General features: G+C 39.4%; 3 protein-coding genes across 3 annotated transcripts in view; 1 reads left to right on the top strand and 2 right to left on the bottom strand.

Annotated features, from left to right (window-relative positions):
• rhobtb3 (Rho related BTB domain containing 3) overlaps positions 1 to 6,885 on the top strand; it is a 34,681-nt gene extending 27,796 nt beyond the window's left edge. The window contains exons 11-13 of the mRNA XM_055027111.1: positions 1,903 to 2,069; positions 2,156 to 2,252; positions 4,085 to 6,885. Of these exons, the coding sequence (XP_054883086.1) occupies positions 1,903 to 2,069; positions 2,156 to 2,252; positions 4,085 to 4,203 (383 nt within the window). The 3' untranslated portion in view covers positions 4,204 to 6,885. The remainder of the gene's footprint in view (positions 1 to 1,902; positions 2,070 to 2,155; positions 2,253 to 4,084) is intronic.
• Positions 3,811 to 8,980, bottom strand: glrx (glutaredoxin (thioltransferase)). Its single transcript, XM_055027112.1, has 3 exons — positions 8,699 to 8,980; positions 7,910 to 8,034; positions 3,811 to 4,224 (listed from the first exon to the last, which is right to left on the bottom strand). The coding sequence occupies exons 1-2, from the start codon at positions 8,903 to 8,905 to the stop codon at positions 7,921 to 7,923; spliced, it is 321 nt and encodes a 106-aa protein (XP_054883087.1). The 5' UTR covers positions 8,906 to 8,980; the 3' UTR covers positions 3,811 to 4,224; positions 7,910 to 7,920.
• A 2,831-nt stretch (positions 8,981 to 11,811) lies between these two features.
• Positions 11,812 to 26,545, bottom strand: ell2 (elongation factor for RNA polymerase II 2). Its single transcript, XM_055027318.1, has 12 exons — positions 26,348 to 26,545; positions 22,480 to 22,527; positions 21,871 to 21,992; positions 21,594 to 21,757; positions 18,754 to 19,013; positions 18,215 to 18,339; positions 17,535 to 17,607; positions 16,789 to 17,437; positions 15,424 to 15,487; positions 15,023 to 15,194; positions 14,720 to 14,764; positions 11,812 to 14,140 (listed from the first exon to the last, which is right to left on the bottom strand). Exons 1-12 carry the CDS (start codon positions 26,519 to 26,521, stop codon positions 14,024 to 14,026), a joined length of 2,013 nt encoding a protein of 670 aa, XP_054883293.1. The 5' UTR covers positions 26,522 to 26,545; the 3' UTR covers positions 11,812 to 14,023.
• Positions 26,546 to 27,761: the final 1,216 nt, after the last annotated feature.

The raw sequence follows: 27,761 nt of genomic DNA, 5'->3' as shown, positions 1-27,761 counted from the left end.
GAGAAGCACAAAGCTTTAGTCAAGAGAGAATGGATGTATCTTCTTCATATTGGATGCTGATGTTTGTGGAAAATAATGTAAAACAACCAGATAGTTTTTTACAACATGAGGACAAAAATCTGTTGAGAGAAATTTCTCTCGTACTTTTAGCGTCATCATGTTGTTGAGCCTGAAAGCAATTATCCCTTGAAAAAACAGAAAAAAAAACTCCACTAAAATGTTAATCACATCACATTATTAATAATAAAAGAGCCATTATGGAAGGCTGCACTCCTCTGGGACAGAAAAACAGCAACGAACATCATGTTTTCTAAACTTTCTGTCTTCCTGAAAGCTTGAGTTTGAAAAAAAAAAAAAAAAAAAAAACAGAACAAATGTGCAAACTCCAACTCAGCCTTACTGTTATCTGCTGTGAGCTTTGCTCTCTCACAGCCTGAATATTTTGACATGCTGAGAGACATGCTGGATCTTCTTTTAAACACCCCACTGATACAGACAGCTGCTAACGTTGAGCGTTTTTCCAGCTTTAATCATTTCCACAACACAACAGATGTTGTTATTCGCTCCATCCTGGGAATGTTTATGGATTAAAAATTATTGGATTGTTCTTTTTCTTTCATTTCTCAGTGCATCTCTAGTGGTAAGAGCTTGATAGATACAAAGGCTTTTAGAGCGACACCACTTGGCACTAGTGTCTGGAAATGAACACATTTCTCTCTTTCAGTGACGTTATGAAAAGTAATATTGCAGTTTGAAGGACTCCTATAATTATTGCTCGTCTGCAGGATATCGCAACGCATTCATATTGTAGTGGCAATTAAAAAACCCAAAAAAACCCTACATTTATTCCTTAATATCCTGCTTAAATACCCCCAGGACGAGCATCTCTGTTTTCGCGGCGCTACAGCTTTATATCCACTCATGACTTCAGGAACATTGAGACCAAGAAGCTGCAGCTCCTGAAGCTGCAGCAAACCCTTCAATTACATAAGACCCCCGGCGCTCAAGGTCAGCACAAGGTAACTCCACAAGTATCGGTGACAAACGGAGCGCTATCAAAGCAGCGGGGCTAGCACGGCGCTTCACCCAGATAATGCGGTCTGAACATATGAAAGGAGACGTTCGTAACGCTCGTTTGAGCAATTGTGCGGCCAGACATAACAAAGCCTTCTGCGTTTGCTGCTGCTGCTGAGCTGATGGTGCAGCAGCGCGTCTGAGGCGCGCAGGAGGAGGGAGAGACGGGCAGTGAGAGCAGGATGAGGCAAACGGTGCCAAACATGGGGCTGGACATGAGTAACAGGAAATATTGAATTCAAGATTTTAATTGAATTCAAGAATGTAATCATAGACGTCATAGCCGAAGCTTATGCGTTATGCAATTACACTTTTGGATGTAATCATGATTGGATAATATCACCAGTTATAACGAAAGATGCTTGTTTTTCGCTCATTTCGGAAATCTTTATCAAGCTGCTGTTTTTGCCGAGTAATCTTTAGCATAAGGAGCCCTAATTTATATTTTGTTGATTGAGACGACCCATAAATAATAGGCATATGTATTGTTTCTATGACATAAAATCTAAATATGAGCGTTCCCGGCTTTAGAAGACGTCAATGACGGCAGATGAAACTGACGTTCATTTGGTAGTAAAACTTTAATAAGGGTCTGCATTAATAAAATGGCATAAATACAATCATATGTTAGGCTCTGATGCTGCCAAACAAGGCAATACCTCTAATAAAGAAACTGTGTGGTATCGTTCGTTTTGGATTTCAGGTCACAACTCTCAGTTCAAGCAAAAATAAAGGCCTTATAATACCTTGTCTATTATAATTGCCGCCTTTACCCGGCTCATTTTGAACTCGTTTTAAATCTATGGGTGTGCGTTTCTGTGTGTGCAGCCAGTGTGCTGCAGGCCATGGCGGTGCTGGTCTGCGCCGAGATGTACCAGGTGAAACGGCTCCAGCACCTGTGCGAGGTGTGCGTGTGCGCCTACCTGCAGAGCATGCCCAGTAGAGAGCTGTCGTCGACGGGGATCAGCGTGGTTCGACTTCTGCGTCGAGCGAAGGTGGGTGCCGCTGAAGCCGCCGTGTGGCTTGAAAAGCGACAGACTTTCAGAGTGAAACGCCCTGTTGATTTGCTTTGAATTGCCAGTGCCACAACGCAGAGCAGCTGTACGTCTGGCTCCTCCACTTCATCGCCAACAACTACCTGATCTTTAGTCATAAACCCGACTTCCTGGAGCTGTCAGGTCAGTGGGAAAGCTCATGTTTTCATCCCGGCACGACGCTTAGAAATGGCATCTATGATGTATTTCTTTCTTAATGTTTAATGCAGCAGAGTACGTCCACGCTGCCTCCATGTTGTGAGTGGGCTTTTTACTGAAATACACAAAAATCAGCGTGAGGCATTTCCTGTTTTAAGTGTTTGATTTCTCTGAGATATTAGCAGAACGACGATGTTCTGTTTCCCTTCAGATAATGATCAATGAATGTAATTTAGAAATGAGTCAATAAAGTTAATAAATCACCCAAAGCTAAGCAGCATAAAGATTTGCTCTCATGTGTTGCGGTTGCCAGTAGCAAAATGCACTAATTAAAAGGTAATTTACATTTCAATACAAACACAGTTAACCTCTGAAATGAGCCCTTTATTACAACAATGCAAATTGGTTTAATAGTGATTATTTGTTTGGAAAAATTTGAATAATAATTAGGATTCAAAATGTTTATCATTTATTGATGGTTCCAGAATTAACCGGTACAATCAATATCGGAATCGAACATTTCTTTGGTATATTTTCAGAGATGAATATGAATAACTTTTTTTAGTTAAGAGACATTTATCTACACAATCAAATCTATTAATACCGAAATTAAAATATGACTCATTTTCAGAATTATTTGTCAATTCTGAAATCACTTACGATGCGAGTCATTTCCAATGCGCCTCAGCAGCATCTTCATTTAGTTTCAATTTAAATTAGCTGAACTCGGATGACGAGGCTAAGGAGTCTCAAATCGAACTTCTACAGGCTTAAAACGCACAAATAATAGAGCTGCTCATGCAAATTACACTTTACAAAAAAGACGTCCATTTCTCCCCCCCACTGTGAATCTAGGCGGAAGGTGGAGCGACATTAATAACCTTCCTGTGTGAAACGGGCGTGAAAAGCTTTTCCTGCCCGCTGATTTGCATCAGTCGAAGTTCAAGACGATGACTTCGTCGCGTTTCACTCACCTCAGCATAACACGTTCATGTTTTGGACCTCAGTCCTGTAATTTAACTGGGTTCCTACATAGTCTTAACAAGTATGGGAAATTAGCTTTTATCATTTTGCAACTTTGCATAAAGATGAAAAAGAACGTGGAGGATGAAAAAACGTTTCAGCTTCGAGACAGTTTTGTGTTTATTAATATATGAACAAATGGAAACAAAATAAACATACAAAATAATATCTTTATAATGTTAAAGAATCTGTATTTAATAATTTGGAGATTTGACGACTCTTAACTGTAACACAGTTTGAAATCAGGATAATGTGACTTGGTTCGGATGCCAATGAGATAACATAGAAAACAAACTGAATCTGTTTGTTTAATAATTTGTAAAATATACAGACAATAAAACCAATTAGATACTGTTTCTCAAAAAAATCTGGAAGAAACATTAAGAAAAATAAGTCACATTCTATGAATAACTGGGAAATGCGTAGGAAACCTAAATGAAACCAAACACAAATAAATGTCCACTGATTAATTGGTGGAGTTTAAAGCTCTTGTAAATTTACCAGGCAACGACAAAGTGGATAAATCCAGCAAAGCAGAAACTGTTTTATTGTGTTCATCAATCGCACAGGACTCAATATGCTACTGGACGGATACTTAAGGGCACAAACTGGCTGGGGACAAACTTTTAGATATTTCATGCTCTTTGGCTTCGAACATTGCTCCTAATGTGTGTAGGAGCAATGTAAACAGTTCCTGATGGGCCTGCAGTCACATATTTGTTCTTGCAGCCGTAACCGATTCATGCTCTTCGTGTCGTCTTTTTTTTTTTTTTTTGTATTTTTTTTATTTCCAGAGGAGGAGCGTGAGCAGGTGGAGAGGCTCCGCTGGCCGTCCAGAGGATACCTGCAGGAGCTCAGCGAGTATCAGCAGCGGCGGCGCAAACTTCGCAAGTCCCGCTGCTTGGTCATGTGACCGCACCTGGAGGCCCCCGCCCTGCAGGAAGGGAACAGGGGGTGGGACGGAGGAAAGGAATCAAGGGAGGGAATGACCCGAGCGAGGAGAGGATTGTTGACTGAAACAAAAGTTTGACTTTGTGGAGCAACACTGGAAAGGACGAGTTGAGAGACAGCAACAGAAATAAACCGATCGTTTGGGACACGAGTCTCCACTTTTTCCTCCCTCCTTGCCTACAGACTGTTGCAACACGGGCAATACAAAACGACTGATCCTTAAAAACCCAAGAGGATTTTAAAAACGACCGTCTGACCTCTGGTCGGAGGCTCTGTGATAGATTATATTTTCTACTGGCAATACAGCTTCAAGGACAAAACGACACTCATCGGAAAACAAACCAGCATTAATTATATGCAGATTGTTTGAAGCTTGTTCCTAATGTAACTTCAGGTTGAAAACAAACAAACAAACAAACAAACAAAAAAAAAAGAAAACAAAAGAAGAAGAAAAGAAAATCAGGAAGTGGCCGATCTGTGTGGTACAACGTCCGGACGTCGTTATTAATTCAGCGCCTTGCGAAAGAAGTCGAACCCCTTAAACTTTTTACACGTTGTCACATTAAAACTATAAACCTTCTGTGTTTTAATGGTATTTTATGTGATAGACCAACAAAATAAAATGAAATAATCTCTTTGTGGTGGAAAGTAGACGGGAAACAATACAGATTTGTCTTTAAAATCTAATAAAGCGCGGCATGTGTTTGTATTCACACCCTGGAGGTAATACCACGTGACTTCAAGCTACGGCTTGTTCTTTCATATGGTGAAAGATCGACACACTCAGAGCGCTATCTAAGCCAAAACTGTACAAAAAAAATAAACATATTTTGGATTTAAGATAAAAAAACCAAACAAAAAACACCTTCTTTGTCTGTAAATATGATCGACCCAGAACTCCTAAAGTGTTACAGCTTTTGCTTCACGCGATTCAAATTCTGTAGCATAAATAAATGAAAAAAAATAAAAATCTCTTATTAAGCACCTTTTGGACTCATATATGAAGGAGTTAATTCAAAATACATCAGCGGATTAGTCCAACACTAAATGAGCTTTTCACATATTGATGTTAGGATTGTATTTTCAGCACTAAAATGTTTATTTTCTTATTTAAATAAGTATTTTATTTGCATCACTTAATGTATCCCTGTTATTTTATAAAAAGACCAAAGCAGTTGAGTAAAAAAAATCTGCACAAGATGCCAATTTTTTTAATCGATTAATCATCAGAATAACTGATTAGTAAAACAATCATTAGCTGTGAATGCAAAATAATTTGAGTTTCTTCTGCTAGTGTTCGATGACTGACAGTTGTCCTTCTTATGAAGAACTTTTTGTTGATGTGAATCAGAATAAAGGGGTGGAACAAATACAAATCCATGCCATTGCTTTTCAAACTCTCGCACCATTTTGTGTTGGTCCATCGCATAAAAACCCCGACAAAACTCAATCAAGTTTTGTGGTTGTGACGAGTCGGGACGCGAACAGATCCAGTGTGTTTCCATGTCCTGATGGATCAATAATGGTCACGGCGCGCGCACACGCACACACACACACACACACACACACAACACACCAGGCGTTTCTTAAAAGCGGAAACATCCGACATCCCTTTCGCCTGCTCCGGTTCCTGTCTGTACTATATCAGGAGCTCAGATCAGCGTTTGAGCAGAACCAATTTAATTGCTATTTCAAATTTTATTGCCTGATCACTAAAACATCTCGTTTGGGGGCGAAGGGGGCAAATTGGTTTAAACAAGGGCATTTTTCACTTGCACTGACAATACTAATAATAAGTCTGAATTTAAATCCTTTAAACAGATGGTGTGAAGGTTGTAAGATGACTTAAAAGTTTTATGCACCAAATGTAAACATTACTCACTATGTTTTTGTTACAGTATTATTCTAATCTGTTTAGCTTTAGTTTTTTTACAATGGTTTTGGTGCATTGGAAACATATTGAATAGTCCATATTGGGAGCATTTTGACGTATCAGATTTGTCAAAGGTGGAATAGAAAAGAACATGAATTAATACAGGAAAAACCTTGCTGCCTCTGAGTTACCACAATATTTATTTTATCCTGTTTAATTTGTTGCTATCGTTTCTTTTTAAGCAAGATTATTTTCAATCATAATGGGATTTATGATTTATGGTGCTGCAATTATTTTTGTAAAATCTATATAACCTGTGGGCGTTTCCTTAAACGTGACGTAGAGACAACGCGGCGGCTCTGATTTACAGTCGGACTTTTCGCTGCTATTTACAAGAGAAGTGTGTAAGTGAAACTCATCAGTGACCAGTTTTTACAGCTCTTTGTGTATCCCATTGATTACTATCAATGTATTATAATTAATCGCGCCATCTGTGGCACAGTCGGAACGACTAGCTGAGTAGTTGTGCAGAAACGTAGCCGAGATCCGCGTGTCGCCGTCGGTCCGTTTCACCGGAAGGCCGCCAAATTCGGCGTCCGACAAGAAGTCCTCGTATGGATCTGAACTCGTGAGCGAAGGCAGTAAATGGCAGGTGAAACTCTGGACTGTGGAACAAAAGTGGGACCCGGTGAGAACCGGGCTGAGCCTGAGCTGTACAGACTGTAGATAAAACAGTGTCTGACTTTAAATAAAGACTTGTTTTAGAACGAACACGCCGCTGCTCTTCACGTGGACGGTTCGCTTTTCATTTCCTCCAATTAATCCTGCTGATTATTGTTCCTGTTTTGGACAGTAATGGACGGTTTTACCTACATGGCGCTTGTCGGGCTTCCTAAGAAGTCTGGAAATGTATTTCCCAGGTCTGGTTTGGTATGCAGGAAGAAAACAGTGTGAAATGCAAAATGTTCTACAGTTGAATGGAACGATTTCATTGTCGGGGCTCAAGAGTTCCTTCACGTGCTTCTGGGAGAATCTTAAACTGCTTAGTGGCATTAAAGTTTCAGTTTAGCTGGAGATAGGAGTTACTCAAACTGCTGCTTATTTTTTTATTTTAGCAGTAAGTTAACAGAGGAAGAATTTGTGAAATTCAAGGGACCGAAATGGGCAAAAAAAGATGAATATTGCCAGTGGAAACGAGAGAGCAAGTGTCGGTAAACTGCTGAAAATGTTTTTTCTTTTTCAAATGAAGTCGGCTGACCGACCTTCTTCAAATCGGTGTCAAACGTTTGTGCAGCAAAAATCTTTTGTCTGTGCTGCTCTGGTTTTGAAGATATCGATGAAAGTTTAAAGGTCAAAAAGGTCAACCAGCCCCTGCCACTTTTGCTAAATCAAAATGACCTTTAAACTTTCAGTAATACCTTCAAAGCCAAAGCTGCACAAACAAAAACTGTTTGCTGCACAATCGTAGTCGAAGGTGATGGCTGGGGTTGCGGGTTGACCTTTCATGACCCCTGGAAACATTTCTCAATATCTTTAAAACGATAGCGGCACAAACAAAAACACTTTGCTGCACAAACGTTTGACACCAATTTTGTCTGATTTGAAGAACATTTAAATAATGGATGAAAAACCTGACATAATAGTAGAATAAATGCATAAAAGCATTCACAATTCAAACAAAAAGTGCCTACAAAACATATTCAAGTTGGGAAAAGTGTTGCTTTTGGACAAGACAAAAGTCATAGGAGCCATGTGAAGGCAGCAGGACGATGCAAACAAATGCAGAGTTTGGTACCTGGAAGCAGATCACTGAAGGGCCCCGATAGACTCCAGCATTTCCTTCAGCTCGCCGTTCTTGTCCAGCTCTTGCACGTCACTTCCTCCTCCCACACACTTCTCACCAATAAACACTCGGGGGACCTGCATTTTTTTTTTTTAAACCATGGTGGGAAAGAATAAAGACTGGTTAACTGATGAACAGTCTGACAATCACCCACACCCCTTCTCAGTAAAGATCTGTAAAAAAAAAAAAACCCAAAGTAATTAAATGCAGTTATAGCAAAGAAAAATACAACCAAGAAACAAGAATGGCTTCTAAGCCATTACTGAAAACGATCTGGAGCGTAAACATTGTTTGAGCTTTTATTGTAGGATTATTCAGTGGATCATGAGTCCTGGTGTAACATGAACCCTCCTCAGAAAGGAGGAAACATGTCAGTGGGTGGAGTCCACTCAGTGTGGACATTAGGGCAAATAATGCATACAAACAGATTCACACCTTTTAATAATTAAAAAAAAAAAAGATTTTATTACAACGTTAAATAGAATAAAATAGTCTTTCAGTACTTCCCCTGTTCTTGCAGATTTTTTTTTAGGAGAAAACGACTCAAGAATAATTTAAAATAGTGATTATTATTATATAAAAAGTTTTACAACGAAAAAAATAGCATCTAGTGCATCTAAAAAATAAACTTGGAATTTAAATAGTGTAATAATAACAATGAAAAAAAACGATGAAGAAGGAGATGATAATAATAATAATAATAATACATTTAAAAAACGGTGAAGAAGGAGATGAGTTTACCGATCGGGCCCCGGTGGTTTCCAGGAAGTAGTCCTGGAGGCTGTCCATGTCGCTGCGTCCGCTGATGTTAACGCACTCCAAATGGCCGGGCTTGAACTGGTACTTGGAGAACACCTCCTGAGCCATGACGCAGTAGGGACACGACGGCTTCAGGAAGACCACCACTTTGTCCCCTTTAATCTGAGCCTTCACGAACTGCTGCGCCATCTTTCTTCTCTTTCAAGACTTCTGGGTTGGTTCTGACGAGGCGTTCAATGTCGTCACTGAGAGGGCGATTCCGTTTGAACGTTCAAATAACGGGTGACGTTGAAGGCGTGTGAAGACCACCTTAAAGGCACATGACTTATTTATGTTCTCAAAGCGCAGGTATCGTTCACGTTTATATAAATACATGTAAAATACAGTATGAACTAGCTAAAATATCCATTTCTAGCTAATTATTAGAAATAAAAATGGAGAGTCATTGTAAGTCACCGGTGGTGGGAAATAACGAAGTACAAATACTTCGTTACTGTACTTAAGTACAATTTGCGCGTATCTGTACTTGACTTAAGTAGATTTATTAATGAATACTTTCGACTTTTACTCCACTACATGTTACAGTAAGTGTCTGTACTTTCTACTTCGCTACATTTCTATAAAACCGTCGCGTTACTCGTTATATCTGAGTCGCATTGCGCTTTTTTTCCGTTAGAATGTGACGTTCAGGGACTTAACGTGGCGCCGTAAAATCGAACGTACTAATTACGTGTGTCTGTCGTCGCCCGTCGCTTCCCCCCTTTCACTCAAATCCAAGTTTTTTCCAAGCGGGAGAAGATGTCTGATGTTTTACTTTTAATACTTATTTTTAAAAGCGAGTACTTTTGTTCTTTTACTCAAGTAAAAATGTTAATGTGGTACTTTTACATTGTTGTCTGTGTATTTGTACTTTTACTTCACCCTTTAACAACCACACCAAGAAAAAAAACCTGTGAAAAGTACATGACGTAATAAAAATACCAAGTACAGTAGCTAAATTAAAATAAAATGCAAATTTATAAAGAATTAAACAACAAAAAATGTCTAGGGCATTGGATACAGTTTATTCGTGTCAAAATGCTACACAACACTGGTTTTAATTTCAACCAAGGAAAACATTGCATGAACAAGGAAATATTGCATTTTTAGTTTTCCCATCTTGACTGTATCTGTACTAAAGTGCAACAGCACAAAATTCTCACATTCAATCCACATCTGATTATAGGTAACAGTGCAAAACATTCACTTTGACATTCAAAAAGGAAAAGAAAATACTGCAGAACAATAGAAACATTTGTCGCTTTTATATCTCAGCACACCTTTCCTGTTTTGGTGCAACAGCATGTATTTTGGGACAGAAGTGTCACATATCTGGAGGATTGATTGAATTAGTGCTTCTTGTTTTCATTTAAACTTTGAAAAAACTTGGCAAACACAGAAAATCATGACCAAACATTAAAACATCACATTTCCAACCTCATCTATGTGTTTGCAAAACAGCATTCTTTTTGTGCATTAGTTGCACTTTACCTCTGGTGATATAAAGCATTCCTGGTTTGCATTCAAACACAGGAAGACGTTGCATTTCTCACGTTTCCACCTGGACACTCCCTTTGGACACAAATTGCATCTCCCTCGCTTTTGAACCAAGGCCTTTTAGGTCCAAGGCCAGTGTCCCACGTTGTCATAGCGCACATCTGTTTGTGGTTTTGGTCATGATGGTCTTGGGATGTAGCCTGTCTTCAATGGTGGTGGACAGCTGGAAGATAGTCGGCCAACTTTGGATGCTGGCTTATTGAACTGTTTCAAACTGTGGGCAACTGCGTGGCGGAACCGTTTGAGAGACATGGGTTTCTCATTCAGGAGGCCACTGTCCATTTTTTAAGGTAGCCAGGAATTTGCAACGCAGAGGTCCAGGATGTATCCGAACAGAGGAAGATAGCATCTCCTTGAATTGGCCGGGGTCTTGTAAAGGCGTACTAGCATGTCAGACAGATCGATTCCTCCCATATGCTCATTGTAGGCAGAGATGAGTGATGGGCATGGGATGGTGATCTTTGCGTGGGATTCTTTGCTCCAGCGTTTCGCAGTTGAAAAGCGCATGATCCCACAGGCTTTACTAAGCAAGTTGACACATTTGTTATCCAACCACTTCACTGCAAGAACCCCTTCAGCAGCCCTAAAGTCACAAGACCCACGCCCCCTTTTAATCAGGTCTTTGTCATCAATGGAGCTCCACCAGTGCGGTTCGGTCGTACTGTGCCAATGATGCACTTGACGCCAAGGGCAGGTACTGAACCAAGTTGAAACTTGTAAAGAAGTTGTCACAAAAGACAACAGAGATCTGGGGCTTTTTTTTTTATCGTTTTGCTCCCAAAGGAAGAAATTATTACAAAAATTATTTTGTAAGATGATGTTATATTTATTCTTAGTGTATAACACTGTAATAACACTTATTGTTTCCTATTTACACCAATAGATGAAAATGACTTGATTTTATAGCAAAAATAAATAAATGTTAACTACATTACCTTGATTTTCTACAGTTATCATCAAGTGACAAATCAACCGTTTGGTCAAGTATATTTTCCTGGTTGGAGAGGGGAAGAAGAAGAATACTATTTAAAGAAACAGTGCCCTCTAGTTGATTTCTTTAGCATATCGTACCTCAACCAAGCGGCAGAGATAGCTCAATCAGGTTAAGCTAAGTTAGCCACTCCTCATGCTGAGATATAGACACAACATGTGCTAAACCATATGGTTGAGTGGGCAGTTGTCTGTTGAGATTTCTTGAAATCACTTTTGGTCACTTTTTTGAAGAAATTAAATTTAATACAGGTATTTTTTTTTTCAAAGGTTCCTCTACTTACCGTAAATGTAACCCGAGACGTTTTATACACTTAAGCCAGCATGAATTTTAGCAGATGTCCTTCCCGGTCAGTTTCCTAAAGTTTGAGGAAAGGACACATCTTTGAGAAAATGTTTTCCATATGCAAAGCTATTGGAGTTCCTTCAGAGTAACTTAACAAGCCCAGAAGTTAAGTTAGGAATGTCAGAAAGAGCATCTGACATTCTAAAAAACGACAAGAGACAGATTTCCACGTAAACCAAGTAGATTTTTATTGAAATGTCTTTTACATTTTCAGGAGAGTAAGATGACATTTCTTGTTTTGCTTGGGTAATTTTTAATTTTATTTTGCTCATTAAGACTGGTCAAACCCCTTTATTACATGAAGTCACATTAGGCCATTTCATGTTGTTCAAACCAAACTCAAGAAAATTTCTGATTAGGACAGAAACCCTCGGAATGATGAAGAGGACGACTCAGTCGATGGGACAACACCGGGGAGACTTTCAGGGGGGATAAAAAATAAAATAATAATAAAAAAAAAAGCATGCTTTAAACTCAAGGAATTCACCTTCTTTAAAAAAAATTAATTTATGTGATGCAAATTGGTGTGAGATGTTATGATATCTACACATATCATAACAAAAATAACCAAAAAGGGAAACAGAAGTTTTTTTTTCACTGATTCTGGCAGAAAACCAAAACAGCCAGTCTGCTGCAGAGACTGACCCTAAGGAAGAATGCCACAAACAACATATTTAAATCACCCAGTGGAAATGATATGGGACAAACTCTTAGTAGCCCAATATCAGATTTGAGAAAGAGGCTGATCCTCTTCACATTTCTGAACTTTTTTTTTTTAAACAGAAAACTCATTCTGTAAATCTGTTGTCTCAATATGTCCTTAACTTGTTCTCCTACCAGAACCTTCACTCCATGGACGCGGTACCGGAAAGGCATTTCATCTTTGGCAAACGTTCCAACAAGTCTGTAAACATTTCTTTTCCCTTGTTGGAAAAACAAAAACAAAGAACAGAAGCCAGCCATTCAATCCATGAAAACAAACCTGCGTCAATGCAGAGGAATTTACAAAACTGAAATCTTTTTTAACCAACGATTAAATACAAGGAACCCCCAAAGAACAGATGGGCCCTCTGTTGGATGAGGTGGCTTCTTTCAAAAACTCAAATGTACACTGTTTCCACTGGATAAACACGGGGTGGAGGTGACCCTTTCCATGGTTGAGAAAGGAAATGCTGAAGGGGGGAGAAAAAATAAAATAAAATAAAAAAATAAAGGATGTTTTGCATCACTACTTCTAGGATCAGGTACTGAGTCTCCGGCCGGGATGATCCTGAGTGCACCGGCTGGTAAACAGACTATAGCAGCTTCTTTTTTGGGGGGGCGGGGCTTTTCACGTTTCTAACTTTTATTCTCCATGTAATTCACAACCGTACGCTCACACGCTCATTCTGGACTCCGTATCCCTTCCTATCATCGTCATACACTCATTCACACACACGCACGCTCAAGTTTCAGGCAGTTGTAGTTCCTTTGCATAGCCTGTGGACCCGAGTCCACTTTCCCAAATGCAAACGCCGTAAGGCATTGTGAATTTTGTTTGGTGCAAAGAATACTGCCCCTCCCCAAGCCCCCCAGCACCCACCCAGAGGTGTCAGGATCACAAGCCTTTGGTTTCCCCAACCTCTCCCCTCTTTCACAACTAATTATCCACCACCCATGCACACGTTTTGCTACTTCTCATAAAGCTCATGTGATTCCTCCCCACTGCCTCGTTTCCTTCCCGTTTCGCTCAGCTTCGGCAGCAGTCTTTCCAGTACAGTTTTTGTTTGAGGGGAGCGGAAAACGAGGCAGCAGAAGAAGAAAAAAAATCTCAGCTAAATGAGAAGCATGGATCTTGCGTGCAAAAATGGCTTCACAAATTCAACACATAAGGCTCGTGGTATACACTTTTTTTTTCTCCTTTTTTTGCATTGCTCAAGAAAAAAAAATTAAACAATATATCATCTGCTAAATCTCGTTTTCAATACGACTCTCAAAATAAATAGATCTCCCTCTTTTTTTTTTCTTTTTACTAAAATACAAGTAAATATTTTCTCTCTTTTGCTCAAAAATACTTTCAGTCTGAAGAGAGTCCTTCACAAGTTAGAGCTGAAGATTTCACACAAGCAGACTGCTCCTTTCTGCTGATCCAGTGGCATCAATTCCACAAGACCAAATTCATCACAGGGGGGGGGAGATTTTCAATATTGCAGACTATTAATGAGCCTGTGGAATCAAAGAAAAGAGGGAGGGAATGAAGGATGAAAGGAATAGGGAGAGAGAGAGAGAAGGACGCAGAGGCAGGAAATGAAGAGGCGTTAAATAAATAAGAGCGGGTTTGGTCACTCCCACCCTGGTTTGACACTCCGTTCACAATACTGATTGGTGCTGGCTTCTCAACACCAGGCCTGGGCTCTGCGCTGGTCAAAATCAGCTATTAGTCGCTTGATGTGGGCCAGCTTGTTGTGCAGGTATTCACAGCGCTGTTTCTCTTCATGGTAGTTGGGGTTGTGCTGTAAGAAACGCAAAGCCATGAGGTCAGACTCGGCTTTCGTCCCTGTGAGGCCGTGGCAGCCTGAGGCCAAGTAATGTTTAACTCATCTCTGAAATTAGGGCCGCACACGAAGTCAATAATCTGTGCCACACCAGACATGTTCAGTATCAACAGGTAATACGTCTGAGTAGAATATTCAATAATTTCATTGAACTCAGATCGAGACCCACTAACAGACGGGACAAACAACCATGCACACACGGGAGAATTTGGAGAGACCAATTAACCTGACAGTCATGTTTTTGGACTGTCGGAGGAACAGTGCCACCAACTGTGCAGCCCTGTTTGGATGCATCTCTTCTCCAAAACATCTGAATGAAAAGCCTGAATTCCCTCATCACCACATTACTGAGCTCTGCAGAGGCCTGCTGATGAGCCATTCATGTGCTGTGTTAGAAAAGGGATGCATCGAAACGTGGTAGGCTTGGTGTTTAAGATCTACAGAAATGTAGAGTAAGGCAAGTGGTCAACATCAAAGAACACACCGCCTGTCAGAGTCAGAACAGCAAAAATTACAGCAGCCGGTTGAGCTACTCACTTGTTTCATCTTTTTGTACTCTTTCAAGACCTCTTCTTGCACTTTCTGTTAAGAAAAAATATTTCATGTCAGAAAAAACTTTAAGCTACATCAACAAATGTTTAAGTAAAAACAAGCATTAAAAAACAAACAAACAAAAAAAAAGATTATTTCTTTGTCTAAACTGAATGAGTTTCCTGTCAGAAACTAATCCAAAACCTCATTATCAGACAAGATGTATGAAACTTTCTGATACATCTTAGGCTCATTAGTAAATATGACGTGCTGTTATTGCTCAAAGATGGAGGCAGTGTTTGGATCGACCTGGTGCTCCTTGGTGCCGGGAACCAGCTTCCTACACTGAGCGTCGAGCTGAGTGAAGCGTCTGGTGATGCTCTCCACGCGGGCGTGCAGCTGGCGGTACTCGTCGTATTCTGCGTTGAAGTCGTCTTTGTAGCTTTGTCTCTGGTCGAGAGACGCCAGCGTGGCGTACTTCCTGCGAAAGTGCGGTCAGCAGAAAACCGTCCGTCAGTCCACCTCTCCAAGCAGTTCTCATTTTTACAGATTCACCCAGGAAGCTTTGCACCTGCTGGGCTTCTCAGTAATCTGATAGAGCAGGAAAAAACAAAGCTCCAAAGGACACACGAGCGTGCTCCAGGCCATTTCTGCATCCTCTTCAAATAAAGTTGTTTTCTTTATTTGTCAAATTGAAAATTAAAACTCACACTACATAGTCGGGCGCATCAGTTTTGGAAGAAGATTCAGAGGACTGGACTGGCTTCTGTTTGACTGAAAAGACAAGAAGGAAAAAAGAAAAGTCAACACTGAACTGGAAGCCCATTCAACATGATGAATGCTCACTAAGAAACAATGGCCCAAAGTGCTGAACTTAAAAACGGCTAAAATCCAAACCATAATGAAAAAAATGTGGATGGCATAATTATTACCGCCAGCCTATTTGAGTTTTAGTTCATTATTTCTGAACGTGTCCTGTGAAACTAAACATCAGATATCAAGAAAATAAAAACTAGAGATATTTTCTCAAAAAGGCTTGCTGACAGAATCAGGTTTCACAACACATCTAGAAAGCATCATACCAGCAAGTCGCTTATACACCGAATTCAATTTTTAAAAAAAAAAAAGTGGAATTTTGTTTTTTTTTAAATTCTTTTGAATTTCCACATGACAAGTGAAGACAGTAAAACAAAACAGAAAACAAGAGGAGACCATAAGAATCTTTCTCGTTTTGGGTTGTAAATACTTCTAATTAGCCCATAGAGGGCAGAAGAGGGTAGCTCTACAGATTATGGCATTCATGCGTTTTCTAGTGAATGGTGCTGAATTAAGTTCAGACTTCCTGTTCAGGAAGGTTGCTCTGTTTTATCGTGTAGTTTTTGATCTCTGCTACGTAACAAGCTGGAAGTTGACTTGGTTTGCTGAGAGCCTGTAGGAATCTGACTCAAGTAAGGATCATCATTCTGTAAGGATGATGGACTGACTGCTGTTTCAGTATTACTAACTAACAATGGCCATGAATATCTGATGCCAATGATAAGAAAATATACCAACTTGGCAATGAATTGTTTTGCTTAACATTAGTAAAATCCTGTTTTACAGTAGTTGCTTCTCCTAATGTGGTGCAATACAAATTACTACGGAGCTCCAGAAAAAAAAAAAAAAAAAAAAAAAAATTTAATACTGTTAACTGTTGTTCTAACGCACCAAAATGAGAAAACCCCGACTGGTCCAGAAAAACTTTATGCAGCTGTCAAAAGTATAATATATTTCCCAAGTCTAAGTTTAGTCAGACCTGATCGTTCATGTGGATGAACTGGCTTTTCGGATGTGCTCCAGCTGAGTGAAGCAAAGTGAGACGTGTTTAGCAATAATAAAGAAACTCCTGCTGGTAGTGAAAGTGTTTCCAAGTCAATCTGACAACAGTGTCAAAAATTCTTAAAGTCACACTCAAACCTGATGTCCAACTGGACTTACAGGAAATGCACTAGGTAGGAATCACTTATTACTCAGAATATTACATTTACTGTCTGCTCTGTGCTTAAGTTATGCAAACAATGCGTCTGCTGTCATACCTTGAGATTTGTAAGAATTTTTCTCAACAGCTTCCTCGATGACTTCCTCAGCGCTGCGCCTCTTTCTCCCGGTGTGACTCTCCTCCGCCGCCGCAACAGGAGGACTGCTGCTGGAGGCTCTTTCTGTTTGTTTCCCTTTGACGCTCTCACGGTCCTTGTCTTTGTGCTTCTTAGATTTCTTCTTGAATTTCTTACTTGTACTGCTAGACAAAGGAGGGCTGGTGACAACAGTGGAGGTAACTGTGAGGGAGGTGCAGGGCGGCGGGCTGGGAGAGGCGGCTGCTCTGGGGGCCGGGTGCTGACAGCGCTCCTGCAGGGAGCGGGAGAAGGGGCTCGGTGAGGGGTCTCTGCAGGAAGAGCTCTGGTCCATGGGCAGGTCCTGAGTGCCGCAGCCTTCCGGGGTGCTAGGGGAGTTGGAGTTAGAAGCTGGACTGAGCTGCTGATGCGCCGGCGGGTGGGAAGATATGGGGAGATGGGTGGGAGGGCCTGAGGTCACGCTGGGGGGCAGGGACGAGTGTTTGGAGCGGGGGCTGCTCTCGTCCTCGCGGTGGTCTGAGGACGAGGCTGCGGGCCCTCGGCTGCTGAGGTGAGAGATGCGAGCTTTCTTGGGAACCAGAGGGTCGATGAAGTCGAAGTCTGCCTGGTGCTTCTGCGAGAGCACAAGAAAAAAAAAAAAGGATATCAATTAAAATTAATATCCTCTTGTGTGGATGTCTGTGTGTTCATTGTACTTTTTTTCCCCATACCTGCGGGGATGAAGGGAAACCGTCTTTAGGCAAACTGTTTGATGAGACTCTCTCAGTAGGGAGACCCAATTTGCTATTAAGAACAAAGAAATAAATCAGTGTGGCACAAATATCACACTACCACTAGGAGAGAAAACAGTTTCTTTTCTACAGCCATCACATCTTCATATACACACACTCTTTATATATCCATATTCTCTATTTACATTTTATTTATTTAGTAGGCTTCTGAAACTGGGACCTGAGTCTGAATTTCATGCAGATGTGGGCTGGGATGACAATGAAAATCTTTGAGAAGATACACTTATTGAAGCTAATGCAAGGTTTTTAAAAAAAAAAAAAAAAAAAAAAAAAGATTCAACTTTCAATGATCTTATTATAATTTATCAACTCCAATAAAATGGTTAAACAAAAACAACAAATTAAATTGTAATAAAGAGTTGTAGTGTCACACATTGTGCATATTGTGAAGTTCAAGACAACTGTGTTTACTTTTATGACTCTTACCAAAATGCCAATGCAAGCCTCTGCTTGAGTCATGTCATGCATCACCTGCAGTATGCATGCTTTTACAACACGTGAGGCTCTGCGGCCTTGTGATTCTCCTCTTATATAAAAATAGACTTAGAAAGTTTTTTTAAAAACAAGAGAGACAAAAGGATAACAGGTTATTCCAGTACCGGGCTAGAATCCGGTCAGCTTGGATCTTCTCATCCTCAGAATAGCCAGGCCAGTCTCGCTGCACATCACGATATATAGACTCCCTCAGCGAGTAAGTGTTATCTTTGGGATTCAGGTTTGCCACCTGTTGAACAAAGACACAGTGATCAAGTTTCAAAGTTCAAACTTCAGTTGCATGAGATCTTTTCTTACATGTATTGAAACCTGCGAATTTCCTGTATGGGCCACCTGTGCATGCAAATGGCGTGCAACAATTGAGTGATTGGTTTCTAATCAATGTAGACTTTTTTTTTTCCTTTTGCAGAAGACAGAACTTCCTCGGGCAAATGTGGAAACTTTAATCATATGCTGAACAAGAGCAAAGAGGATCTCTGGGATTAATGTCGACTCAGAGGCCTTATGAAAGTTGCGCAGCACACTCTGTATCTCAAAATTAGCTGCACTGGATTTTCTGTGTTGCCCAACATGCGACTCGGGCTGAATCCAATTTAATTGCTGCAAATAATCCAAAATGTGGGTAAACAAAATGTCTGATTACTTGTTGCAAGGTGGTCCCCAGTGAATTTCGGTCCTTCTGGTTGATACCGTCCCGCTGCAGACGGCCCAGCACTTCCAGCTTCTTGTAGGACTTGAGCACCAGCAGGTGGATGATGCGATCCCGGAGGGGCCTCTGAGATACGGGGTTGTTGGAAAGGCACTTGCGTATAGTGTTGGCTGGGTTGATAGGTGTGGAGCGTTTGCGCTCTGGGACTACATCTGGAGCCGACAGGGCTGGCTTACGAGTGTGCACCTGCTTTCCTAAACACAGAACGTAAAAACGGCGTGAAACATTTTCTCCATAGGGGGTTTGATCTGCACATCGTATGGGTTAATTTATGTATTTAAAAAACAGCACAGATCTAAACAAATATTTTATATCTACATATATATGTATATATCCACACACACATTTGTATTATGTGGGAGAATGGCCATCAAATTGAACGCTGCATTTCTTGGAATAATATTTATGTTATTAGTGGACAAATTAGCCAGAAGCAAAGAATAACCTAGTTTATCATTAATGTAAATAAAGCCAGATCTACGGACAGGCGAACACTAACTTTGATATTTTAAAGGACACACAACATGTGTATTCTTCGTTAGCTAAAAAAGGCATTGAAACAACTGTTTTATTTCTGGGCCATGTGTTTTACAACAGACACGGCACATTATCATGCTTCCTAACACTTGTTATGAAATTCTAAAGCTCTTTAAGAGATTAAGGTTAGTGACGGAGAAGAGAAAGGAAACCAGTTTTTTCCAGGCAAGATGATCTGTACTTTATCTAAAGGGTTTAAATCTTTTTCACACAGAAATGCCAAGCATTAATAATAAAAATATAATATAATCTGGTTCTCCAAAGAACCAGATGATTAAAGATAAGAAGTAGTTTTGGATTAAATAAATGGTTTAAAATTGCTTTTGCGTAGAGAAGGCGCTGACAGTAAACCAGCTGCACCAGGTTTCAGACCCACCGCTTTTCTATGCAGCTCCTCTCGTTTCCCAGTTTCTGTCTAAATCAGTTTCTGTCTCAATTTGTTTATGTAAATTGATTCTTACAATTATGTCACAGAGGACAGAGGTCATATTATACAGATAATAAAGTTCATATTTTAAATTCTTCTGCAATACCTCCATAATCTTTGGATATGCATCTGCTACAAATGTAACAGATAAAAGATTCCTTTTTCTCATCTCATTTTGAAATGCGATTAATTAACTCCACTTTAGCTTGTCTATGCAGAGAAGAACTTTAAGGACAAGTTAGAGTACGGTAAAATAAAGCTCACAATTTTATTTTTATGTCAAAGACATTCAAGCTGTATAAATTAAATTAAAAAAAAAATTTAGGCATTAAGGGAAATAGTCTTTCCAAGCCATCGATGTTCTTTGAGAAAAAGTAATTGCCTCAAAACTGGTTGTGGCAACCTTTGAAGCCAAAACTGCCAACAAACATTTATAATAACTAGCAATTAGTCTTTCACATTACTGAGGAATTTTGTCTCATCATTTTTTTTTATTGTATTAATTGAACCACTTTGGGGGGTTTTGAGCATAAAGACCTTAAGGTCTTATTTTAAATGATTTATTTTAATCTAGAACCCTTTGATTTTTTTTTCTTTTTTTTGTTACTGTCATTGATGTGCTTTAGCAAGCTGACCTGCTGCATAACACGCGTGTCCTCGGGCCTTTGTGCCCTCTTTGGACAGCAATTGGCCTCGACTTGGAACTCTCTGACGGATGCCATTTATGCCAGCTTGTTTCAGACTGTTAGGTCATGAACACTGACTTTCACTGAGGTAAGGGAGGCTTTAGATATTGTTCTGGGTTATTTTATGACATTGTGGACGGGTCGAAGCACTCTGGAGTAATATTGGTAGACTGCCCACTCCTGTGAGGGTTCACCAGTGTTTCATAGCTTTTCATTTTGTGGACAATGGCTCTCGTTGGGGATTGTGGAGACTCAAACCTTGGAAATGGCTTTGTAAACTTTCCAGACTTACAGATGCAATTCATTTTGCTCTTCATCTGTTTTTGAGTTTCTTTGTACTGGGGCACCATATATTGCTCTCTGGGATCTTTTTGCCTATGTTGTGCTGTCAGACGGGTCCTGCTTGAGTGACTGATTTTACAGGAAGTTATCAAACCCTATATGTTATTAAACAGAAGTCATTTTCCTCAAAATTTGGTTAATTACAGCTTATATACGATTAAGCAAACTGTCAGATTGATTGACTTTTTTCACAATGGCAAAATATTTGAAAGATCTTCATGTCTGATTCCTCAATAAAACAGTTTGACAACAAAATATTTGAAAGATACAGTGTGAATTTTCAAACTTTAGAAAAATTACTAAAGAACATATCTAAATTTTAAGTTTGACTCTTTTTTTCCCTAATAATACCAACTCTAATGCATAATCCTTATGGGCAATAATTTGACATGTCAGCTATGATGTCCACAAATGGAAAAGTTTGCTAAAATTCAGGAATACTAATGCAAAAAATATTTAGTAAAGACCTTCAGTTGGAGAAACACCTAAGACATTGTTTGTCCTAGTTAAAAATAAAGACAACTAGAGTTTTAGAAGACACAATTTTACTTCTTCCCAAAATGTAATTTCACTTTTTTGTTCATATTGTAAGCATTAAGACATAACTACATCATAAAAAGGTTTTAATAAACTACATCAAAAATAGAGGGACACTATTTATCAAATTGAATTTCTGTTTAAATTAAAACAAAGTGCTGGAGACTGCGTCAAAATGGTCCAAAACAAATAAACATTAATAAAAAGACAGTGGCAGACAAACAAAGCTGGGCTGAGGGCCTTACCTCGGTATTGCCCCCCCGGCTTGATGACTTTGGTCCCCCGTTCACGCGTGTCCTCTGCGGCCTGGGTCATACGTTCCCGGGTCACCTGGTAGGAGTCATTGGTGGCGCACACTGTGACCTTGTCCTGAACGGTCGCCAACAATGCCAGGTGTGAGGCCCCTGAGCTGGAGACAAAGATGCAGTGCGAGAGAGAAATGCGAGGCAGAGAGGGATTACCTTCCAGCAGCGTGTAGTAAGACAGCAACAGTTGATTCAGCTGAACAGCGATTACCATTACCTGGACACATACTGGTGGATGCACTCAAAGCTTCCCTGAGGGTTGTCCTTGCCCACATTGGACAGGTAGAAATCAAAGTTGTGGAAGGCGTCCGAGGAATCAGTCCTGGGAATTTTAATGTGCTGTAAAAGAAAGCAAAAAAAAAACTGCCTAAATTTCAGACTTTAAATTTCTAAAACAGAATGGTGACCCAGGTTTAATTTACTAGTTTGTAAGTGATATTTTCACAGTCAATAAGAGAGACTAATGATGAGTATCTCTTTAGCTAATTGACTAAAAAACAATGGGATAGGACAATGGTTTTTATTGTGGTTCAAGACATCCATATTTAAGTAGCGCTGCGTTCACAAGTGCAGGACCTCGTGTCCCTCAGTGCAGCTCGTCTTATGTTTCAATGTCCCAACACACACTGGTCCTCAAAGAAAAGTCAGATTGATAGTTTACAGTCTGTTGAAATCTCATAATGCCCCGTTTGACAGAAATAGATGTTTTCCTTGAAGACATGGCAGAAAAACCAACACACTGCTACCAAAGCATGAAGTGTGCAACACTGAACCTCACACTATGATGTTATTTTAAGACAAACTATGTAAATAAAATAAAAATTACCCCTTGAAGTCCCTTGAATTGTACTGTTGGCCTTGAAGATGGTACATTCTGAAAAAGGAAGGAAAGAACATAGTTAAATCTGCTCACAATTACTGACAAAGAGGGAATGTAATCAAGATAATAGATTTCAGAGTTCATCAAAAAAAAAAAAAAAATACACATTAAATTTAAACTGTCAAAATTCAACAAAAATCAAATATCAGGTCAATTCTCTCTGGGTTGTGTCTGATGGGTTTCTTCAGGTCAAATGAAGAAAAATCTTGTTTTTATTCATTTATCTTCTATTCAGCAAGGGTATCAAAACTAACCTTTAGTCTACAAAAGCATCAAGCAAAAACAAAAATACCTGCAGCACAGTTTTTGTCTTATGTGCTATAAAAAAAGAAATCCAGAAATGGATATGAGCCAGGAAAAGAAAATGTATTTAAATGATTCATCTGAACCTAAAATGTAGCATGGCAGGAGTGTCCAACGTTTTTAAGTTCTCTCCCTGGTGACAATCATCGCATTTAATTGTTCTACAGACGCCTACGAATGAGCCATCATCTGATTCAAATGAATTGAACATGTTCAGAATATTTCATATTTTATCTAGAGGACATTACTTTATGCTGTCTTAATTTATCATTATTCCAGATTAAGAGGTTATATAGGCTGAAGCAAACATCTAATACCAAAGCCACCTTAAAAGTCTCCAATCTCAAGAGAAATTTATTTTTATGTAGTTTTGTTCAATTTCCTGTTACATTTCAGAAAACAGATCCAATACGCAGTTCCAACATTTGCTTGTTTGGGGGCGCTGTCACAAGACGCAGAGAGCTGTCCAGCAGGTTCATCTAAGTGTTGGGATAAATGCAGCAGTACCATGAATGAAGCTGTAGTTATACCAAGAAATACAAGGATTTAGGAATTTTCAAACATATTCCCATAAATCATATCTCATTTACTCTCTTTGGTTCGCTGGACATTCAGGTTACATGGTCATATAAAGGTAGTTTTCACACTGCTTAAAACAAACTGGTTCCTTCCCAGTCTTGATCCAGTTTGTTAGTGGAGAAGTGAACACCAAAATCGCAGAAATGGGTGTACATTCGTACACTAACCATTTGGAGGACGTGGTTCCAAATGCAATCCGTCAAACTCATAAAGAGATTTGGACCAAAGTTACCCAACTGTAGGTGTGAAAATGTCCATAAGGAAACCTCTACCAGGGTTCATTTGCAACTGAACTGACACCCATGTTACCAGACAGACCGGAGCGCAATGAGCTTTTCACACCTGATCAACCAAAGCAACCTGAACAACATGAACTCTGGCCCATTTAAAGTGGACTAAACAGCTGTGAAAGGGCAATAATCTGCTGGAGGCAAGATATTAACTACTTATTTAACTTTTGAAATCCTGGCCCATTTATTCAAATACAGAAACTGAAGCCTTCATTAGTGTAAAGTCATGGAAGAGGAAAACGTTTTATCAAGCAGGAACATGGAAACATTTCAGACACAAACAACTACATTTCGCATAAAAAAGGCAGGATAAACAAAGTCAAAGGTGATGTTTGAAGCGTTCACTTGATATACCACTTTGATAATAAAATGTGTAGTAAAGCTGTAGTGTTTTAGAGCTGTAAAATTGTATGGCAGGTATGCATGTGTGTCAGTGCCTAAGTTAAATAAAGCTGGTAGCCACAAATCTACAGTGGCTGCAGCAGATAATAGGTTAGGACAGGAAAGCGCAAAACTCAGTTTCTTCACAAAGCCTTAGCGCACACACACACAAAAATACTTGGCTAGTCATTAAACATTGCAATCAACTAGCCGGAGAGGAAAGAAGTTTTTTATTTAAATCCACCTATCTCCCTTCAATGGTAAATGTAACACATGCTTTTAAACTTACACGGTGAAGGAAGGACCGTCGTTTTGATAAAATACTTTAAGATTGAGAGAATCGTGTCGCATTTGTGCCACAGACTCCACAGACTCCCTCCCCCACTCGCTCACACAGTTCTGATCACATTTCACGTCGCCACAGAACGACAAAGATAGCCGGCTTCCATAGTTCGATGACTGGTTCAACAACAGCACACATTACTGGGAGGGAGAGAAACAAAAAGCAGGCAGTTTTGGGCTGCTCAGTCAGCAAGAGATGGCAGGCTTCCCTTCACCAGACAGAACGCACTAACACAACCAATGGACCCTTACAAAAGAATTTTTGACTTTGTGATAATTCCTGACGTTTGTAATCCAAGTTAATAAAAAGAAAAAATATTGAGCTTAACGGAGTTTCATTGCTGATGTGGAATAATTTTGCATGAGACATCATAAAAAAAAAAAAATTTCCTTTAATTTTGTCAAAAGTCAGCAGACAAACATCAAAGAAACAACAAAAACTGAACTATCAAATGAAAACTGACCTATCACCATGTCTGTATCAACTGTTTGCTTGAGAACCTTTAAATGTATTAATACAAAAGTGTTTTAATATGCTGGCATTTAAAGCAGATTTATGTGCATGGTGTAATCCTCCTTTTGTAAAGGCAATCCCAAATGTCTGACTGGTCTATATGGCTATATATAGATATATATAGGAAAGAAAAGAAAAATCTGACAACCAGAAAAAGCCTGATCGCCACATCTCTCAAAAACAAAACGAAACACAAGAGATTTCTGGACACTAATACCCTGCTCTAAGCTGTAGTTTATCAACGTGAAAAGAACTAGTCAGAGTCCTGACATTACGTAACTTTTTAGTTGTTGGCAGATTGACAGAAGTTAAGGCCAGATAAATTGGCTTCAGGCATCTGCAACTCAAGTGCACAGAGGTTTCTTCAGGTGAGTTTACCTGCAGTCATCTCAACATGCTTACATCACCTCAACACTTAAAGATTACAGAAGTTATATTTAATGTGTTGCATTTACTCAGATCCCAGTGTAAATCATCTATTTGTGATGAAACAGTAAATATGCTCAGGTCAGCTGTATATGAAATATATACTTATTAAAATATTATTATGTGATTTCCTCCAGCTACAAACACGACTGCAGTCACATATTAACAGTTGTCTCCTATGAGAGGGACTGTGAGGAAAAACATATAAAACATTGAGCTATTAAAATAGCTTGTACGCCATTCTCCAGGAACAATTAAAGTTATTTGATTGCCACATTGTATAATAGGTTAGAGCTATAAAAAGGTGGCTTTAGTCTAGCAGAACGTGCATATCCCTAGCAGGCTGCGGTGTTGGGTTTTCCAGCCAGTTGAAACCATATGGTAACCTGACCAAACACCGACGAGCTTTGAAAGCCTGCAAAGCTAAACTAAAAAACCCAAAGTTCAATTTGTTTTGTTTTTTTTAGTACATACTACTACATATTGCTGGCGCTGACACAGTTACAATTTACAGGTATTAAAGTTAAAGTTTGCTAATGGGCTCGTTCGCAGCTAAAAAAAAAACCCTCAAATGTTGATAACGTACGATATTGAAACTATTTCCTAATAACAATGTTAGGTCGGTTGAGAGAAGAGGGGAAAAGGACTAGGTTGACCAGCAAAGGGGGATTCTGACTGAAGCTGAGCTAACGCTAATCAGACTGTCAGTAAGTTAACAAAGAGGATTTATAGTTTATTAAATGCGTGTCAGCTCCTAAAACGTGGCCAGAACAAAAGATGTGGCCTTCGTTAATTAATATCAGCCCATAAGCCGGCCGACACAAAACTAATTTAATCACAAACAGGAGCCGAAAGTCGCACTGTCAACAGTTTAGCTAACCTCCTAGCTTTAGCTGTGCGTGGCAGTTGGGAGCAGCGGCTTCAGCTCGAGACAAACCAGCTGCCCTATTTACAGGAATTAATGTCTTCTTCAACTCACCGAACTACTTTGGTAGTTTTCTATAGCTCTCAGGGCCGTCTCGGTCAACTTCACGTGGAGTACGGATACTCTTTCGGCGCCCTGTTGGCCACAATTTAATCCGTACCTCCCATCCTCGGAGAGAGCCGCCATCTTTACCAGCCCTCCACCATCGTCCCTCTGAAGCCGGAGCATTTAGCAGCCCAGGCTCCCTGAGCGCACTCTGCTCCTGGGAGGGATTACACTGCTGGCCACAGGGCTGGAGTTGGATTGGTCTTCATTTTTCTGTCTTTCTAAACTGACATAACCTAAAATGTTCTACAGTGAAGAAAGAGAGCACTGCTTTACTTAAACATTTTAGTTCATATGTACTTTTTCTGGAGGGGCTATATGTAAAGGAGCAGCTTTGTCTTTTTAAAATCTTTTATTTGACTTCTAGCTTCGAGTTCCTCTTTCTCTGTACACACAGACCCACTTCTGAGTTATGCTGACATGGTGGAACTAATTATAACCTTCTGAAAATGTCAGAGTTAGCTTCTGAGACAATAATTCATCTATTTCACACACAGTCGGCATGCATTTTGATGATGCGAATCAATTTTTGTATTTCCAAGTACCACCATACTGGATAGAGATCTTTGAACAATGTTATAAGCAGACTTAATTTATTTATTTTGTTTTCAGCTTTTGTACATTTTTTGGTTGTGTGAGATTATGAAAACCAGGAAGAAGAAATTAGCAGAAAGGTCCAATAAAGCGGATATTCCAAGTGGTAAAATCATAGGTTTACCACAAACCTCAAAGTCTAATATGGCTGCCTTGTGTAGACTAATAGAAACCGTATAATAGTTTATACTTTATAAAAGTACAAATATTTGCTTGTACGTTTGGCTTCTCTTTGATCCACAGTGTATTCCAAGCTTCAGCAAAGATGTTGCTTGTATTCAAAATACCAAAATTGCAGAAAATTGCATTGGATGGTATTGCTTTTAATACAGTGACATGGCAAATACTTTAGAAAATATTATTGTTTTATTTATTTTTTTATTTTTTTACTGCAACACAGTTTTCAGAGTAAATTTTAACATTGTGAAAAAATTTCGCAATACTATTTTCTAGTCATAGAAAGTTGAGTGGAAGGAACAAATGTAAGGGAAAAAGCTTGCACCAGGAACAGGGTTATTGACTGCCTTTAGAGCCTTAAGCACAATATATTTAAGATTTATAGGTTGGAGAGTGTAATTAACGCATCAAGATCCATTACGCTGAGACGAATCCTACACATAGGTTACAAATGTTTTATTTCTAGTATCAAGTGTGGTATGTCTGTGTAAAATATTCTTTTTTTTTTATTCAGCTTATGAAAAATTGTGTTTATAAACATTTAACATACCCTGAAAACCAATACCTCCCATGTTTGAAATTATTTACCTCA

Source organism: Poeciliopsis prolifica, unplaced genomic scaffold (assembly GCF_027474105.1).
Source record: "Poeciliopsis prolifica strain line A6 unplaced genomic scaffold, Auburn_PproV2 SCAFFOLD003, whole genome shotgun sequence".
In the NCBI taxonomy this organism is placed as follows: Eukaryota; Metazoa; Chordata; class Actinopteri; order Cyprinodontiformes; family Poeciliidae; genus Poeciliopsis; species Poeciliopsis prolifica.
Note: the sequence above shows the minus strand (reverse complement) of the source record. Positions and strands in the feature narration are given on the sequence as shown.

What these genes read in the sequence shown, in the direction of transcription:
- ell2 (XM_055027318.1), bottom strand. Translation starts at nt 26,521, where the DNA reads ATGCTCCGGCTTCAGAGGGACGATGGTGGAGGGCTGGTAAAGATGGCG. An exon ending in AAAACTACCAAAGTAGTTCG is followed by an intron (nt 22,528 to 26,347) that starts GTGAGTTGAAGA and finishes TTCCTTTTTCAG; the next exon opens with AATGTACCATCTTCAAGGCC. An exon ending in GATGCGCCCGACTATGTAGT is followed by an intron (nt 15,195 to 15,423) that starts GTGAGTTTTAAT and finishes GCACTTTCGCAG; the next exon opens with GAAGTACGCCACGCTGGCGT.
- glrx (XM_055027112.1), bottom strand. Translation starts at nt 8,905, where the DNA reads ATGGCGCAGCAGTTCGTGAAGGCTCAGATTAAAGGGGACAAAGTGGTG. An exon ending in AAACCACCGGGGCCCGATCG is followed by an intron (nt 8,035 to 8,698) that starts GTAAACTCATCT and finishes AAAAAAATGCAG; the next exon opens with GTCCCCCGAGTGTTTATTGG.